A 14361-nucleotide genomic window follows, 5' to 3' on the forward strand; every position below is an offset into this window, starting at 1 on the left:
ATCGGGAAGCTATTAAATTCAAGTACTGTTTGTTTCTAGGAGTGGCATCTTGAAGCCCAGCGAGGTGAAGTGCAACCCTTTAACTGAACTGTTTGTATATTCATTTGTGTTAAAGGGGAAGGCTGAAGTTGTGTATTGCTTGGAGCCTCAATAGGTTTCTTATTGTAATTAACCCAGCTTTTTGTGACTCCTCACTGTTTGTTGTGCTGTGTATAAATGAACAATCTGAGTGCAGTGATATCTCTAACATATTGTGGTGTATAGATTGGATAATATTTCATCCGCAATTTAACTTCTTTAAGTAAGCTACTGTTCTAGTATCTATTGAGCTGGTGCAAGAAGTGAAGATTTGCAAACATATTCTTGCATGCTATACCACTTGTTTCATTGCAATTTGTAATAACTGTGTAATAAAATATGTGTTTTTATAATTCTGTCTAGCATGATCTAATTCCATGGCCTTGTACCCAGTCGTAGTCCTTGTTGACTCTACCCTATCTGCCAAGTATCTGTTTGTTACAAGCGCACTTCCATTTTCAATGTGCCTGTCTTTCAAAAAGCCTAAATTGGTAGAAAATATAAGCTGCTTCCATGACATTTTCACTTGAAATGATATTGTAGTAAATTACAATAAATTAAATTACAATAAAGTAAATTATACAGTACATATCCTGTAACAGGCAAATATAATGTGTAGCCCTGTATTTGTATCTAAAATGTACTTTGTAACTGCATGTACCTACAAATTTGATAATTGACATGAGCATTCATCAATGTGAATGTGTTTTCATGAAGGTGTATTGCTCTTTCAGTAAACAGGAAATTTAAGTGGAGTGTTTTCCATAATGGCACAAAATACTTTCACTTTCAACTTTGAAGTTACAAAAGATCCTGGGTCATATTCATTAGTGCACACCGTAGCAAAACAGTTTGCAACTGAAAATTAAAACAGGTGATTCTTATTGAACAAATTCAAGAAGGTCCCTCCCGGTTTTGGCCCATTTGGTTTTGTTTGGTCTCTATTGAATACCACCCAGGAAGATAGGTTTCATTTCCATATAGCTGCACCCATTTTCTCCCAGGAAGATGGGTTTCATTTCCATCTAGCTGCAACCATTTTCTCCCAGGAAGATAGGTTTCATTTCCATCTAGCTGCACCCATTCAAAGAAATGTGCAACAGATGTAAGGGTGTAAACAGAATCTGAAAAGTCAGAGCAACTCAGCACTGCCAGTGGAGCAACATCCATCCACCAAGGTAACTTTTTATTTTGTACATGAAGTATGAAATACCCCTGTATATCACCTGTATCATATTTTTGAGAAAAATAGAGACAGAAACGTAACATTAGAGCAGACACACGGTCAACATCCAACCGTTTTTATTTTAGAACTGTTTATTATTCAAAATAACAAAAAATAGGATAAGTTGTAGAACGAGAAGTAGTAGAATTATTACATTGTTTCCAGCAGCAGTTACAGTCACCAACGCTCTGGATAACATGAAAACAGCCTAACCAGCTCTGCTAGGGTGAGGAAAATGGTCAGAGTGAGGTGTTCTCTCATTTGTGTCTGGAAGTAGCTAGCAAGCTAGCCAACGTTAGCCAGTTAGCTTGGGTGCTTGACTGCAGTTGTGAGGCCAGAACGCTCAGATCAACCCTACTCCTTGGCCAGAGCGTCCAGTGATACTGCCCGGTAGTGTGCGCTCCGAGAGTGAAACGCTCTGAATTTATGAACGGACAATCCACTCTAACAACGCTCTGAATTTACAAACACCCAGAGGGCACTCTGAGCGCACTCTGGCACTCCAGGTTGAATTTATGAACGCACCCTCATGCGTGAGTTCCAAATATCTCTAACGGTCGCCCCAGGGTGAGTTGTTTTATGCATGTGATGTCAGAATGCACTCATTGTTCCAAAATGTGATTGTTATGCAACAGGACAGTTAACCCATACTGCCTGCTAATTATCTATAGTCTATGTTTCAACTTGTCAATTTCAATAATCAATTTCAGTTCCACCTCATTAATTCATATAGAATTATCCCATTTCACTGTTGAGGACAATTTACGTTTGAGGCTTTACTGAGCGGACAAACTTTTCTCCTCGAGGAGAGGCCAAGCACTTCCCCAGTGCTTCCGCAGATCAAGTAGATATTTGACAGTCTTGCACAAACTTTTTCCCCATGGCACATTTTCTGGCTGACGCTGGCGTTGTCTTCATTGTTGTTTTCCCTACAAGTAATAACTTTGGACATGTGTGCATTCCTATCAAAGTAAGTGCCTTATTTACTGTATATTGTGTTGTTGTTTCTACTGTAGCATACAGTATGTATGTTTGGAGCATAATGTATTTACAGTTTTATTTAAGTTTTTAAGTACTGGTGCCAAATAATGCATTCCGATTATCGCATAGCTTGTAATGGACACCTATAATGCGCGTAAAATACTTTTTTGAAGGTTTTACTGAATATGATGAGCTAATGCTAAGCTATTTGTCAGCTATGTGTGGCGCCATGTTTGTTGACATTATACAATGCATTCCGGGTTTCACGTAAATGTCTGTGAGACCAAAGATGTTATCATGAGGTGAAGGAATGGTTCACTCATCTTTTGAGTAAACTTCCGGCAGTGAATGAAGGGAAGTCAATGATCGTAGATGACACACCCCCTTCAACTGCATACTGAAAACAGACAAAACTCATCTTGTCTCCTCTTCTTAACTTTGGTTGACGCAAAAAAAACATGGTTGCCCGCACAAACTGCCCATAGTCTGATTTTTTTACTCAATTTTTTCGATCAATGGTGAGCTCACCCATGATGTGATGAATTGTAAATAGTAATTGCTATTAGCTCATTTATATTGTGGTTTCGGTCAGCCGAGAGTTAGCTAGATATGACCGCTTATGTTATACCAATCTTTCCTCAGATAGCTCAAGGACTAATGTAGGCTACATTTTCCGGTTTCGAGGATTGTGTTATGACACTTCTGTGAATGTCTGAACATTGCAAACAAAAAAATAAACTGGTCACATTCAGGACATAACTTTGTAAGGACTGTGTTTGTGCAAAAATGTTCCTGTGAAAAAACAGTGTGGCCAGCTCAAACGCTGACTGTTGAGTCAATCATAACTGGCCGTTCTAATCATACCGGTTTGTTGGTACGTGTCAATTATACAGTCTCCATTCTATTCCCTTGGCTTAGTTTGTCTGAAATGAAATATAACCATTTAAGGAACAAAGGGTAGACAATTACACACACTTTTTATTTTATAGGTTTATTCTCGTATTTGTCAGATGTGAAAGTTCAGTGCCATTGCCAATATAATAATTAGTGATGGGCACTGATATGGAAAATCTATATCAATATCAGTTGCATTCAAGATCAATATCATATCAGTTTTATGAATAACATTGCAACTGTGTGAATGTTTTGATTTTCTCTTTACGTCCAAGGTTTTATGAAGTCCAGACAATTGCTTGCTGATTGCCCATTTGGCCAAGTGTGAATGTTCTGGGTGCCTTGTGTGATGTGCATGTTAACCACAGTCTAAGCCCTGTCTAAGCTGGGGGGCCGGCTTCAGGCATAAGCGACATAGGACGCTTAGGGCCCCCGGCCACTCAGTCGGAGTCTCAATTTACTGTTGACAGTTAGTAGAATACACAAGGTGTATGTTAGAAATGTGGTTGTGCATCAGCAGTTACTCTCTTGTTTTGTCAGTCGCTAGCTAGGTTTCCATCCAATTGGCGACAGATTTAAATGCGGACATTGTAAAATCTGCATAAAAGCTATATGCAAATTTTCCCACCAGAGATGTGTTTTCATCCAATTGACTTGTTGCAGATAAAAGGCTGTGTGCATGATGACGTAGTGCACATAAAAATTACTTTTGCAATTCCCATGTACCGAATAAAAAATAAAAGTGAAATGGGTTTCCATCGCATTTTCAGCTCTACTGATGAGTTTGTCACAAGAAATGTTATATAGTGAATGCGTTATATAGCGAATGTGCCCACTCTGGTATTGGCACCTACCCTCTACCAACAGCTCACAGATTATTATGGATGAGAGTGATATTATTTTTATTTGTCAAATGGCAGCCAAGCATTGATCAGCATGTCACCAGAATAAGACCCTGGATATTTATTGGAAAGGAGCTCAAGCTCCTCACATTGCACTTTCACCCCCCTGTGAAGTTCATCACAACTTATTTCATCTGTAGCCTAGTAAATGGCATACTTTCCCGAGTCTTTGATATAGTGGTTATTGTATCAATATTTGCTCGTAAAAGCGTTTCCACCACCAATTCTCACGTAAATGCCGGTGACTTCCGGCGCCGAAAAGAGATGGCCGCCTCGCTTCGCGTTCCTTGGAAAATATGCAGTTTTTTGTTTTTTTATGTGTTATTTCTTACATCGGTACCCCAGGTAATCTTAGGTTTCATTACATACAGTCGGGAGGAACTACTGAATATACGATTAACGTCAACTCATCATCGTTCCTACCAGGAATATGACTTTCCCGACACGAATTCACCAGGATTTTTTGCCTTCCACCCAATACAATGGATCTGATCCCAGCCGGCGACCCTGTGCGACGCCGAAAAAGGGGAAAACGAGGCGGTCTCGTGGTCAGGCTTCGGAGACGGGCACATCGCGCTCCACTCCCTAGCATACTACTCGCCAATGTCCATCTCTTGACAATAAGGTTGATGAAATCCGAGCACGGGTAGCATTCCAGAGACATCAGGGATGCAACGTGCTCTGCTTCACGGAAACATGGCTAACTCAAGGGACGCTAACGGAGTCGGTGCAGCCAGCTGGTTTCTTCATGCATCGCGCCGACAGAAACAAACATCTTTCCGGTAAGAAGAGGGGCGGGGGGTACGCTTTATATTAACGAGAAGTGGTTGATCATCATAACAACACACAGGAACTCAAGTCATTCTGTTCACCTGATCTAGAACTCCCACAATCAAATGTCGACCGCATTATCTACCAAGGGAATTCTCTTCATCATAATCACAGCCGTATATATTCCCCCCCAAGCAGACACATCGATGGCCCTGAACGAACTTTATCTGACTCTTTGTAAACTGGAAACCACACACCCTGAGGCTGCATTCATCGTAGCTGGGGATTTTAACAAGGCTAATCTAAAAACAAAACTCCCTAAATTCTATCAGCAATATCGATTGTGCTACCAGGGCTGGGAAAACCCTAGATCATGTGTATTACTAATTTCCGCGACGCATATAAGGCCCCCCCCGCCCCCCTTTCGGAAAAGCTGACCACGACTCCATTTTGTTAGTTCCAGCCTACAAACAGAAACTCAAACAACAAGCTCCCGCGCTCAGGTCTGTTCAACGCTGTGTCCGACCAATCTGAACCACGCTTCAAGACTGCTTCGATCACGCGGATTGGAATATGTTCCGCATCGCGTCCAACAACAATATTGACGAATATGCTGATTCGGTGAGCGAGTTCATTAGGAAGTGTATTGACGATGTCGTACCCACAGCAACTATAAAAACATCCAAACCAGAAACGCTGGATTGACGGCAGCATTCGCGTGAAACTGAAAGCCGCGAACCACTGCTTTACCAGGGCAAGGTGACCGGAAGCATGACCGAATACAAACAGTGTAGCTATTCTCTCCGCAAGGCAATCAAACAGGCTAAGTCCCAGTACAGAGACAAATCGAGTCGCAATTCAACAGCTCAGACACAAGAGGTATGTGGCAGGGTCTACAGTCAATCACGGATTACAAAAAGAAACCAGCCCCGTCGCGGACCGAGATGTCTTGCTCCCAGACAGGCTAAAAAACTTTTTTGCCCGCTTTGAGGACAATACAGTGCCACTGACACGGCCCCCTACCAAAACCTGCGGGCTCTCCTTCACTGCAGCCGAGGTGAGTAAAACATTTAAACGTGTTAACCCTCGCAAGGCTGCAGGCCCAGACGGCATTCCCAGCCGCGTCCTCAGAGCATGCGCAGACCAGCTGGCTGGTGTGTTTACGGACATATTCAATCAATCCTTATCCCAGTCTGCTGTTCCCACATGCTTCAAGAGGGCCACCATTGTTCCTGTTCCCAAGAAAGCTAAGGTAACTGAGCTAAACGACTACCGCCCCGTAGCACTCACTTCCGTCATCATGAAGTGCTTTGAGAGACTAGTCAAGGACCATATCACCTCCACCTACCGGACACCCTAGACCCACTCCAATTTGCTTACCGACACAATAGGTCCACAGACGACGCAATCGCAACCACACTGCACACTGCCCTAACCATCTGGACAAGAGGATACCCATGTGAGAATGGTGTTCATCGATTACAGCTCAGCATTTAACACCATAGTACCCTCCAAACTCGTCATCAAGCTCGAGACCCTGGGTCTCGACCCGCCCTGTGCAACTGGGTCCTGGACTTCCTGACGGGCCGCCCCCAGGTGGTGAGGGTAGGTAACAACATCTCCACCCCGCTGATCCTCAACACTGGGGCCCCACAAGGGTCGCTTCTGAGCCCTCTCCTGTACTCCCTGTTCACCACGACTGCGTGGCCATGCACGCCTCCAACTCAATCTCAAGTTTCGGATGACACTACAGTGGTAGGCTGTATTACCAACAACGACGAGACGGCCTACAGGGAGGAGGTGAGGGCCCTCGGAGTGTGTGGTGTCAGGAAATAACCTCACACTCAACGTCAACAAAACAAAGGAGATGATTGTGGACTTCAGGAAACAGCAGAGGGAGCACCCCCCTATCCACATCGACGGGTCAGTAGTGGAGAAGGTGGAAAGTTTTAAGTTCCTCGGTGTACACATCACGGACAAACTGAATTGGTCCACCCACACAGACAGCGTTGTGAAGAAGGCGCAGCAGCGCCTCTTCAACCTCAGGAGGCTGAAGAAATTCGGCTTGTCACCAAAAGCACTCACAAACTTCTACAGATGCACAATCGAGAGCATCCTGTCGGGCTGTATCACCGCCTGGTACGGCAACTGCTCCGCCCACAACCGTAAGGCTCTCCAGAGGGTAGTGAGGTCTGCAGAACGCATCACGGGGGCAACTACCTGCCCTCCAGGACACCTACACCACCCGATGTCACAGGAAGCCATAAAGATCATCAAGGACAACAACCACCCAAGCCACTGCCTGTTCACCCCGCTATCCCAGAAAGCGAGGTCAGTACAGGTGCATCAAAGCAGGGACCGAGAGACTGAAAAAAACGCTTCTATCTCAATGCCATCAGACTGTTAAACAGCCACCACTAACATTTAGCGGCCGCTGCCAACATACTGACTCAACTCCAGCCACTTTAAAAATGGGATGATGGAATATGTAAAAATGTACCACTAGCCACTTTAAACAATGCCACTTAATATAATGTTTACATACCCACATTACCCATCTCATATGTATATACTGTACTCTATATCATCTACTGCATCTTGCCATCTTTATGTAATACATGTACCACTAGCCACTTTAAACTATGCCACTTTATGTTTACATACCTACATACTCATTCATATGTATATACCGTACTCTAATACCATCTACTGCATCTGCCATGCCGTTCTGTACCACCACTCATTCATATATCTTTATGTACATATTCTTTATCCCTTTACACTTGTGTGTGTGTGTAAGGTAGTAGTTGTGGAATTGTTAGGTTAGATTACTTGTTGGTTATTACTGCATTGTCGGAACTAGAAGCACAAGCATTTCGCTACACTCGCATTAACATCTGCTAACCATGTGTATGTGACTAATAAAATTTGATTTGATTTGATTTGATTTAAATACTTTTACAGACATGCAAATATCCCACTTGTGTGTTTTGTTTTGCCGACATTTGGAAAATTTACAGACAAATTTGTTATTCCCATCAGGACTGTTGTGACATTTTTTATCCGACATGTACTTTACTCACATAATGAAAACCTGGTTACCGACAGTCACTCAATTAGCCATGTTAGCTAGCAATTTTTAGATTGGTAAATTAGTCTAGGGGCCCTGACCTCCAGGGGGCCCCCATTGATTTTGTTGGTCACTCTCACTCAGCTATCATTAACATGGCATAAGTAATGGCAAAATGTTCATTTTATTTATATCTCATCTTCTCTTTGTGTTGTTGGTAAGGGCTCATAAGTAACATTTCCCAAATTAAGTAGCTGCAGGGACAGGCTTGGAAAACCCATAGCATACAGAGTTTGGGCGGAATGTCACCTGTCGTGCAGTGAGAGCAGGCGCCTCAAACAGTGGTTGATGCGTTGAGTGAAATAAGTGTTCGTATATTTATGTCTCAGCTGCCCATATTAAGCACAGCTCCCCTATAAAATCGAAGTAGCCTACCCGACATCATTGAAAAACGTAACACAGCGCAAGCTTTTTTGCTACTTTCTCAAATCATCAATAGCCTATATTTTCTTCATGCAGCCCATATATGTTCATATCACTCACCACTAGTTGCCAAATAACTCTAAATCTACATTTTAAAAAATGCTGGGTTGTTTGGATGACCCAACTGCTGGGTTGCAGGCATTGTGTCACTTTTTCTTTAAAAAGAGCATGGTTGGGTTTTTTATGTTGAGTTATTGAGATATGACCCAGTGGGTTGGTTAATTCTCCCACCAAATCCAGAATATCAAAGTAATCCGGCAAGCTTGTGAATGAGGATTGTTTCAGCTGTGTGGAAAGTCTACCATACAGTGCAGCCGTCGTTGAGTGGAATTACTTTTAGATGGACAAATGGGCAAGGCGATGTGGTTGACCAAAAACGGTGAGTAAAAAGCTAGCTAATGTTACTGTTTCGTGCATTGTTTCACATTAGGTAGCTAGCTAGATAACTTGGTTTAGCTAGCTAGCTCAAACTAGCTTTCTCACCCGGTTTGGCTTTAAATTTTTTTTACTAAACTAGCTTGGTCTATTTCCTGTCTCTGAGTTAATTTAACATGGTTGTAGCTAATTGTCAAGCTTATAACTCATGCTTTTATCTTGTTTCAGTTACTGTATGATTTTTTTGCCTAATTGTTTCTGAGCTAGCTAGCTAGCTGGCCTCAGTCTGGATGCAGACAGTTACTTTAACATTATATTGAAATTAAAGGAGTGTCTCAATTGTTCATCCAACTTTTGGGTATCCATTTTGACTCTCCACTTAATCTGTGTTAACATTATGTCTTTGTCCCCTACTTCCAAGATACTAAAGATGACATAGTCCTCAGAGTATTTTTCCCACCACGAGTGTGTCAAGTGTGCTCCCTCTCCGGCCTCTAGGTCACCAGGCTGTTCGTTATGGTGCACACTTGTCACCATCGTTACGCGCACCTGCGCGTCATCAGACTCACCTGGACTCCATCACCTCCTTGATTACCTGCCCTATATATGTCACTCCCTTTTGTTCCTTCCCCAGGCGTCATTGTTTCTGTTTCATGTCTGTGTGCTGTTAGTGTTTCTTGTTTCTTGTTTTGTGTTATGTTTATTTTATTAAAACACTCACTCCCTGAACTTGCTTCCCGACTCTCAGCGCACTCTGTACAGAATGATGCCTCACCAAAGGGAAGCATCAGGCTCCCATGCCTCAGCTGGTGAACAGGTTCCAGTACCTCAACTGAGGCAACCGGGGAGGTCTCAGCCGACTCATGAGGCTCTCACGCCTCAGCCGGTTCGTCGGGTTTCTGCGCCTCAGCGGAAGTGACCGATCCGCTCTGGATCCCCGGGATTGTCCATTTGGTTGGCATCCTGCGGCTGTAGCCAAATGCGCCGGGGAGGGGGTACCGTCACGTATGCTCTCTCCGGTGTTCTAGGTCACGATGCTCCTGCGTCTCAGCCAGACTGACAGGTTTCCCGCGCCTCAGCAGAGGTGACCAGTCTGCTCCTGATTCCCGGGATTGTAATTTTGGTCGGCGTCCTGCGGCTGGAGCCGCGTATCGGGGAGGGGGTACTGTCACGTGTGCTCCCTCTCCAGCCTCTAGGTCACCAGGCTACTCGTTACGGCGCACACCTGTCACCATCTTTACGCGCACCTGCGTGTCATCAGACTCACCTGGACTCCATCACCTCCTTGATTACCTGCCCTATATATGTCACTCCCTTTGGTTCCTTCCCCAGGCGTCATTGTTTCTGTTTCATGTCTGTGTGCTGTTAGTGTTTCTTGTTTTGTATTATGTTCTGTTTATTTTATTAAAACACTTTATTAAAACACACCCTGAACTTGCTTCCCGACTCTCAGCACACTCTTTATACAATGTAACGATTTGGAAAGAAGACTGCCCTCCCAAGCATTAATGAGGCCCAAAAGCCATAATGTAGCGTACGTATACATGTGGAATATTGAATACTATTTAATTTGTAATAGTGTAAACCAGAAGTGGGAAGTTGTCACGATCGTTATATAAATAAGTGGACCAAGGCGCAGTGTGAGTAGAGTTCCACATATTTATTACAGTGAAACTTCAAAAACAACAAATAATTAACGAACGTGCCATTCGTAGCGCACATAGGCACTAAACAAAACAATATCCCACAACGCAGGTGAGAAAAGGGACACACTAAGTATGATCCCCAATTAGAAGCAACGATATTCAGCTGCCTCCAATTGGGAACCATACTCACACACCAACATAGAACTATATTAACTAGAAAACCCCCCTAGTCACGCTCTGACCTATTACACCATAGACTATGGTCAGGGCGTGACAGAAGTAACTAACTACAAATACTCTCATTACTGTAATTGGGTAGCTTTACCAAGTACTTGTACTTTTTATTTTATTTTTCAAAGTCAGTAATTTTACTTCTACTAGAGTAAAATGTCATTAAAGTAACAGTACTTCTACTTGAGTAGGATATTTCAGTACTCTTCTCAACCCTGCTGTAAACCAATCACAAAGTGGCTGGACTCAACTCAATGCAGATTCATGTTCTGCACATAGCAATAGACTGCATAGGAGTATAGCATGTTCTGAGCAATAGGAAAAGCCACAATTTGTGAGTGTGATGATTGTCTTGATTGTTGTTCAACATTTTATAATCCTATTCTCATATCCCCTGGCTGGAACCAATATGGCTGAATATACCGAACCCTTTGTTCTGACTCTCTGGGACAATTACCTCTACTTCCTGGCATACACCATCACGCATGGGCAGGCTCTGGAGCAGGAAATATTATGTTTTGTTGTTGTTTTAGATTTATTTATATTGAAAATTGATACCTGGTAGGGCTTGGGGGAGTAGAGGGTAAAGTATTTACTATATTTGTGTGTTTCTTATTTGTTGTTAATCTTTTGCATGAATTCATTTTGTAGCTGAAATTAGTATCTGAAAATAAACATTTCATATTTGATCTACAATTTGTCATGATTGGCCACATGTCATAGACTGTGCAGTAACGTTGTAACATTGACCACTATTATTAGAAATATGTTTTCCTTTAGAAAATGTACAGATTCTGTAATAGAGAGAAGGTAGAAAGAAATAACCCAGCAATAAAGTAAGAATTTCATTCAAATTTAACCCAGCGCTGGGTATGTACTATAGTGACCCAGCGCTGGGTTACGAAAATGACCCAAAGTGTGTCATTATTGACCCAGACTTTTTTAGTGTAGTATATAGGACCTGTTTCAAATTATCTCTTTTTTTTCTTCCATATCTCTGAGGCCATACAAGCCTCTGGATTAAGTCCTGTTGTCCCTTTAAGGGGACATTCTGGGCCTTTCAATGAGATCACATGTGTGGGGGTGTGACCTTGACAACTTTTGTGTAATTATTAATTGTCATTGTGTAAAAGTTATTTCACATTAAATAAGAGCGTATCAAGAAATGTCCTCTGTAGTGTACACCCGGATGCCACAACTATGTTTTTTACCTACTGTTCCCATTGACTGTAATGTAAATTTTTTCATATTTACTTCCTAATGACCACTACAGAGGACACTTTTGTACTTACAATAAAATATAAATTAAATGTATATATAAATGTTATAAATGTTATGTAAAAAGAAATCTGGGTCCCCCCATGGCAAAATGGGTAGAATTGCACAAAATTTGCTTTAAAATTGAAAACATTTATCTCTGCCCAATGGCAAAATGAGTAGAATTGCATGAAGGTGCTATAAAATTGCAAAATTTGCTCTCCACCCCATGGCAAAATGTGTCGAACTGCTGAAAACTTGCTATAAAACTGCAACATTGCTGCTGTCACGCCCTGACCGGAGAGAGCTTTTTATGTCTCTATTTTGGTTTGGTCGGGGTGTGATTTGGGTGGGCATTCTATGTTCATTTTCTATGTTTTGTATTTCTTTGTTGTTTGGCCGGGTGTGGTTCTCAATCGGAGGCAGCTGTCTATCGTTGTCTCTGATTGAGAACCATACTTAGGTAGCTTTTTCCCACATGGTTTTTGTGGGTAGTTGTTTTCTGTTTTGTGTCTGCAACAGACAGAACTGTTTTCGTGTTGTTCTATTTTTGTTATTTTGTCTCAGTGTTCAGTTTTAATAAAAAACATGAACACTTACGACGCTGCGCTTTGGTCCACACCTTCAACGGACGACCGTTACAGGTGCTTTAAAATGTATGTTTTTCTCTCCACCGTCAAGAGGGGGGCCCCCAAAAGGTTAGAGCTGGCCCTGTCCTTATGTAAGAAGAAACGGGATATACAATGTAAGAGTAGAGGACAGAATGTAAATAAACTATCCCTTATTACTATGAACAGCTACACCACAGGCCTAACCTAACCTACCTTTCAGCAGGCAGTTAAAAACCAAATCCACATTTGGGGAAACAGCGCAACTGTTCGCCCCAGCGCCTTTGTTATTGTTTTTGTGTTGTTGATGAAATGGGGGAGAGGAGCATCCTGCAGCGTAGCAAACGACATGTGCAGTACATATTCTGCTGTTCTATCGCACATGCCATGGGGTCTGAGGGGGAAAAACCGTGTTCGTTTTTTGATGTAATATCCCAAACGGACGTGGCAGTTTCACCATTTAAGGATTCTTTAAGTGTGCTATAAAGTTGAGAGCCTGTGAGAGGGTTTTGTGTTTGCAAAATCAGTCATGTAAGCTTTTTTACATAATAGTGTAGGTTAACAGGAGGATACACCGATATCAAGATATGCTTTTCTCATAACGATATCAAATCGAATTATCAATGTTGGTGCCCACCCTTAATACTAATATTTGAATGTTTTACCTTTATTTTGTTCTAGATGGACAAGATATTCAATCTTCTCGCGCAGCACAGACTGGAGGCCTACTACAGTAAATTCCTCACGTTGGGTGTCCAAGATGAGAGAGATTTCATTGACGGCGTAAATGGTGAAGATCTAGACAAAATGAGTAAGGCCACAGACATGTAACTGACTCAATGACACCATATTGACACTGTGTAGTTCTTCGCTAGATGAGCCTTGAATTTAAGGCCTCTGATTCAGAGGGGTTGGGTTAAATGCGGAAGACACATTTCAGTTGAATGCATTCAGTTGTACAACTGACTAGGGATCCCCTTTCCCTTTCCTATTTAACATCATAGCCAAGAGTGATTTATTMTTATACCACCCCATGTCGTTATAGACAAAAATGCTAACATACAATCAATCTCAACCTGTTTTTAATTGCATATCTGATATATTTGGCCTACAATAGCTAGTTACTATCAAGCTGACTAACCTACTGGTGAAAATCTGATTAATCACAGTTTTGGTTTCATTGTGAATGTATCGCTGCTTCAGACTGAATTAATAATATAATAATATAATATATGAATAACATATTAATATATAATATACTAAAGACTGGCAGTAAAGGGTGCATCACAAAGTACTTAGATGAATAAGGGGTCAATGGGTATTTCACTTAAAAAAATTAAGTCCTAGTTTTTATGGCTATCAGGCCTCAATTCGAGTAATAAGATCTAGATGTGACATTGTGACAATGTTTAATTTAGTCATAACATCAAAAACATTGTTCTTGCAGTATTGGGCCCCGTTCATTTTTCACTTGTTTGGTTGAAGTTATTTGCCATTGTGGGGTACACATCAGCGTACAATGGGATTATTAGCAAGCTGCATGGCTGGTCAAAAAGGGTCTGTGGTTCATTTTTTTCCTGACAGATTTCAGTCATGTGGAAAAGAATCGCTTTGAAAAAATGAAAGATTTCATCCAACGACTCAGAGCGCCACAGCAAGCAATGCCTGTACAGAAATCGATGGAGTCTTTCCATCTGCGGTACACATATCCCCACTGTCCTGAGCCAAGAGACATCAGAGGTGAGACATAGTAGTAGGTCACATAGGAACGAGGAGAGCATTTTATTCAAAGGGATTCTCAAACTCATATCATGGCATGCCTCATGTTTGTCTATATTTT

General features: G+C 42.0%; 1 protein-coding gene across 1 annotated transcript in view; it reads left to right on the top strand.

The window, feature by feature from the left end:
• Positions 1-1110: 1110 nt before the first annotated feature.
• LOC111952895 (uncharacterized) overlaps positions 1111-14361 on the top strand; it is a 54605-nt gene continuing 41354 nt past the window's right edge. The window contains exons 1-3 of the mRNA XM_070448398.1: positions 1111-1256; positions 13203-13332; positions 14106-14261. Of these exons, the coding sequence (XP_070304499.1) occupies positions 13203-13332; positions 14106-14261 (286 nt within the window). The 5' untranslated portion in view covers positions 1111-1256. The remainder of the gene's footprint in view (positions 1257-13202; positions 13333-14105; positions 14262-14361) is intronic.

Source organism: Salvelinus sp. IW2-2015, linkage group LG1 (assembly GCF_002910315.2).
Source record: "Salvelinus sp. IW2-2015 linkage group LG1, ASM291031v2, whole genome shotgun sequence".
In the NCBI taxonomy this organism is placed as follows: Eukaryota; Metazoa; Chordata; class Actinopteri; order Salmoniformes; family Salmonidae; genus Salvelinus; species Salvelinus sp. IW2-2015.